The 5,373-nt window shown below is 30.4% G+C and overlaps 1 protein-coding gene across 1 annotated transcript; it reads left to right on the top strand.

Annotated features, from left to right (window-relative positions):
- Positions 1–1,842: 1,842 nt before the first annotated feature.
- On the top strand, positions 1,843–4,833 carry LOC134275946 (perlustrin-like protein). The gene is made up of 3 exons (XM_062758230.1): positions 1,843–2,174; positions 2,544–2,639; positions 4,680–4,833. Exons 1-3 carry the CDS (start codon positions 1,975–1,977, stop codon positions 4,738–4,740), a joined length of 357 nt encoding a protein of 118 aa, XP_062614214.1. The 5' UTR covers positions 1,843–1,974; the 3' UTR covers positions 4,741–4,833.
- Positions 4,834–5,373: the final 540 nt, after the last annotated feature.

The following is a 5,373-nucleotide window of genomic DNA, read 5'->3' as shown; positions in this document are numbered from 1 at the left end:
TCTTCCCTCTTTTGGCGAGCTATATTCTTTTCCTTTTGATACTCAGCATCTTTCTGCCTATCTCGATGCTCTCGTTCTTCCCGTTCATATTTGTTATCTCTCGTCCTCGCACGATTGTTGACTGCTGTCTGAACGTCAGATGAATCATGAGAAGAGCTAAAATTGTAAAAGTTTTAATTTATTTATTCAATTTTATGCTCCCTTTTTCAAAGATTTAGAGGTAAATAGATTTTGCCCTGTCCGTCTGCCTGTTTGTTTCTTTGTTCACTCAAACTTGTCTGTTACTTTTGAATGGGTGGGGTTATGGTTAACATATTTGCCAGGTGTATTTTTATGTGACAAAACCTTTCGTGGGGTACAAACACATTAGACCTCTGGACTTTGACCTTGGGGTTTGAGTCAATTTTGAAAAAAGACAATCTTTAACCTTGACTATAACTTTTGAACTATTGAAATGTATATGACAGAAGTTCTTTGTTTACTAATGATCTCCTAACCTTGAACTTGGAGTTAGAGATTTAGAGTTTGGATATTTGAGAACTAAAGCTTCAATACGTGTGCACCGGTTTTTTTTAATATCACAAACACATTTTGTTTTCACATATAAATATAGTAGGGTCACACTTGTTTTTGATAAAAGAATGAAAGTTAGTAATTACATTTTAAAGAATGTCAATTTCTTCAACAATTTTTTTTTCTTGAGTTTTTGAACAATTGTTTTTGTATGCAGCGGCTTTGCATTTTTAAGGAAAAAAACTTATTCATTGTTTATAACACAATCAGTTCAATAAAATGATGTTGGATATTATTTTTGTTCACTGTGGTTCGAAAAGGTATAATCACTGAAAAAAAAATTATTTGAAATGTGATGTAACATTTTTTTTATCGTGGATGTAACAAGGGAAATTTTATTTCTTTTAATTACTGTTCCTCCGATTAAAAACTTTGAAATACTAAAAACAAACTTGAACTATTGACGATAATCAAATTTAATCCAGTGATATTTTATTTTTTATCTAACATTTTCTTAATTTTTTTTTACATGTATAGATTGATTAATTAATAATGACAGTGATTACCGGGTATTATTTCGTTAGAAGCAATGTTTCTTCTAAAAAAGAATGCTATTTATTCTCATAAATTGAACAGATTTAGGAAGGTTATGTGTATATCATAACAATTGTCAAATTAATAATATTCATATTTTGAGAATTACTTACAACAAACCGCCCATGTTCTCTTGATAGGAAGACACATAGAAATAAAATATAGAAACAAGAAACGGAAGTGACTAACAAAGACCTGTGTACAATACATGTTATTTACATGTATAACTTAAAGTGTCTTAATTCTAATTTTTAATTTCATTCAATCTTGGTTTTGTTATTTTGAAAAAAAAAAATTAATTTCACATATAATAAAGCATGCCCAACTATTGGTCTATATACCTCTTTAACAATTTCAATATCCAAAGGATGGAGGAAAGAAAACTTTAAACTTTGTTTTCACTTAAAAAAGTGAAAAAGGCAGGAAGTAATGTAGAACAAAACAAAAAAAAAAGATTTTGTTTTAAATTTATCAATATTACAATATTCTGTTGTTGTTTTCACCTCGTTATGCTAGTTTCAATTGCATTGGAATTCGGTAAATATTCTGAACGTAAATCACCAGCTTTTATCTTTCGGGCAATCCTCTGCACACAACCGCACATCTCTCAAGGAGCACTTTAATAGTGGAGCTGCATTCCTTTCACTTCCAAAGTTTTCATGACAAATTATCCTCAGTGAATAACTGTTTGAGATGCTGAGAGAAAAAAAAATCATGGCAAACTGTACCAGAACCAGCAAATGATGTAATTGAAGTTACATAACGGTGCACACTGCACATTTTGTTTTCTCTTAATCATACGAAGATATATATTTTATGTATTCTTGCCAATGTTCATTTTAACTGGATAGTTAAGAAAACAAATAGATGGAGAAAGTATTATTTTTCAATTTCCTAATTACTGTGGGTTTAGGAATCACGTGTGCTAAGAAATGCATTGAGTGTGGATTGGGCGTGAACTGTCCAGTTTTACCCGCGAAGGATTGTGAAGTTGTAACAAGACCTTGTTCCTGCTGCAAAGAATGCGCGCGCAGCGTTGGAGAACGATGTTCTTGGTCCACTGTTAGGTAGGTTTCAATTTGTCCGTTTATATAATCATTGAATTTAATAAGAGAAAAATATGTAACATACCGTCATTCTATTTGTTATTAATTGGGTTGTACAGATAAATTTAATTTAGATATGCAGCGATGATTTTATGATTTTATTTACATATATTTCTCATAAAGTGGAGTCATGATATATTTCTTATAAAAGAAAGAAATACGTGGTTTGGACATTCATAATTACTTATCATTTTTCATTGAACAGTTAAAAAGAAAGTTTCACCAAGCATAATAAAATGTTCATGTTTATAACAGGATTCATTTATTTATATTTTAATCATACATGTTTGACTATGAATGTGATGTTCACATCTCATCCTTGATTTACAGGTGTGCCTCGGGATTGATGTGCATCAATGACGATGGAGAGGCGCTTGTGCATGTCCCTCGCTTCTTGACCTACTTTAAAGGAACATGCCAATTTGTGTGAGTAAATTTTTTAAATTAAGCAGTTTAAATTAGAGGGAAAAGATAAACGAAAAAAAAAGCATTAACTGATTAATATGAAGAATCATTTTTTATTTGAAAAATCTATCATCACTGAACTAGTATTGCTATGAACATTTTGAAACTATATACATGTGAGTTTTTAAACTGCTAGTATATGATGTCTTATATATAATCCCTGTAACATGATAATCTAGGATTTTCATCGAACACGGCCTGGTTTATTACGCTTCAATGAACATTACATCTTTTATATTGTCACCAGAGTACACGATTTGTCAGTTTAAATCATACAGTAATTTAATTAAGATTTATAAGCATAAAGTTATTTTCTATTATAAAGCAATTAATTCAGTAACTTTTCAAAAAGAATTTTATAAATACATAAACATTGTATTTTATTTATTTATTTCACAAAATTTCCATTTTGATAAAAAATAATAAATTTTTAATGATAAGAATACTTTACTAACTTAATGTTAACTAGGCACAATTTTTCTGAGTCAACTAGCAGGGACTCAATTAATCTTCTAATAAATTTATGGAAACGTAGACGAAACTCAAGTAAGAAACCCAAATTAAGAGTTAACGTTTCAAGAGGTTCAGTGTTCATAGAGTCCTTTATTAGAGAATTTAAAAGGCGAAGATTTGGAATAGTGATCATTCTGTAGAAATCTACAAAAAATACACAAATGTGATGAGGTCATAGGTCACGGACCACTGGAACATCCAGAGGTTGGAGCATGTGCTTTAGGAAATTAAGCATCTCCTGTTGATCGGTCACACCCACTGAGAGTCCAATAAATTGATCAAGGATACATTGCATAGTCAAGAACAAAAGCCTAACATGAAGTATGAAACAAGTCATTGGACAGCCAAAATACAAAGTACGACCTCATTACAGGTTAATTAACAAGGTAATGAAATTTACGAATTGCAGATCTGAAGCGAATTTGTAAAAATCCCTGTATCATTAACTTATTAGCTAGTAGCATGCTTCGCTTTAAGAATTGATCATACTCAGAGCATATTCCTGAATATTGAATAAGTTGGGAGTCTTTTAAAATATTTTAAACAGACGATACTGTCGTTGCATATAATTACACGTACATTAATATGCAGTTTGACTAAAGCTGTATTTCACGTATAACAGGGCTAATAAAATATTGCTGCGTAGGGATGTGCGATTTTATCGGTATACCGGTATATCGCGATTTTTTGTTGCGTGATACGTATCGTGATACGGAGACCTAAATACCGGTCTGTAGGTACATATTATAAAGTCCTGAAATTATTCATTTATTTGTTCAATTTTTCAAATAACAATTACAGAAAGTATAAAAAATTTGTAAAAAGTGAAAAGAACGGCATCTTACCGTCCAAACATAATTGAGTTTATATAAATAAAAATTTCAACAAAGTAAAATTTTGTTTTTCTAGCATATTGTTTAGAAAAATAATGACTTTTCATATCAAATCATTGTAAAAACTGCTTTTAAAAATATCATGGTATTATCATGATATTGTGGGAAAAAATCGTGATATATCGCGATACAAAATTTTTGGCGATACCCATCCCTATTGCTGCGTACGTTGATAGGAAAATAGTTGATTTTCAATTATCAGTTTAATAATGTAATGAGAAGGTAACAAAATGTTATCATACTCAAAATTTCAAAAGCAGAACAAACATTGGCACTTTTAAACAACAGCCCTCTTGTCCGAATACACCGGCGGATGTTACTTTTTAATTTTGACAAACTCATTTCAGTTAAAAAATGACTCCCTCTAAATGTGATAAAAAATTTGGGGTATACTTTTCGGAAAGTAGTCGTGTCGAATAACGTCAATCTCTAACTGTTTTTTGTCAAAAACCACAAAAAGTGTTTTATCTTTAATATAAATTAGGACTGCATTGTTGAATTAGGTATGAGTCTCTGAGAATTAAGTATTTCAAGTCTCTAGATTTTGTATCTATGTACCCCTACTCTCGTTTCATTTTACTGTAATTCTTTTCAGTGTTATTCAACCAGTTGTGGTGGAAAATACTGACGTCACAGAAAGAAGAAATCGTATATAACTCTATGGAACATCACAAGTATTCATGTAACTGTTAAACCATTTTTTTTCTAAATTGTATCAAGGTATACATATTTTTAAAAATATGCTTTTAGATTTTATTCCTTTTATTTCATAAGAAATAGCATTTCATTATGCCTGTATTGCCTGTAATTGTCTGTGTATATAACAAACAATGCTACAACTACCTCCCTGTATTTTCAAAGCATTTAGATTTTGAAAGATCTCATGTAAGTTAAGATAATTTTACTACGTTGATTAAGACGGAAAGAGAAATAACCTAAAAGTAATCATTTTGCCAGTTGATTAATGTACCTTCTACTTTTTTAACAGAGCAAATAAAAATTTATTCAAATTCTTTAATTTGGATCCGAGATATGTCTGACGTCGCATTAGCCATGTCAACATCATTAGACTAGAAAAAGATTACTTTAAAATCTTGCTAAGCGTATTATTCAGTTAAAAATCTCTTGCACAACAGTGCCTTTCTGATTATTTTTGAATGATTTGTCAATAAAAACGGAGCACGAAAATTTACTTACCTTCTCATTGGTCATTTGCAAAATTATTTTGTTAAAAACATTCTAATAGTACACACAAGTACTCTGAAGTTGACATCAAAAGATGTTTTAGT

The sequence above is a fragment of the Saccostrea cucullata genome, unplaced genomic scaffold (genome assembly GCF_032062105.1).
Source record: "Saccostrea cucullata isolate Sc308-1 unplaced genomic scaffold, CSIRO_AGI_Scuc_v1 ctg6966, whole genome shotgun sequence".
Taxonomy (NCBI): Eukaryota; Metazoa; Mollusca; class Bivalvia; order Ostreida; family Ostreidae; genus Saccostrea; species Saccostrea cuccullata.
The sequence above is the reverse complement of the archived record's forward strand: the minus strand, read 5'-3'. Positions and strand labels throughout refer to the sequence as shown.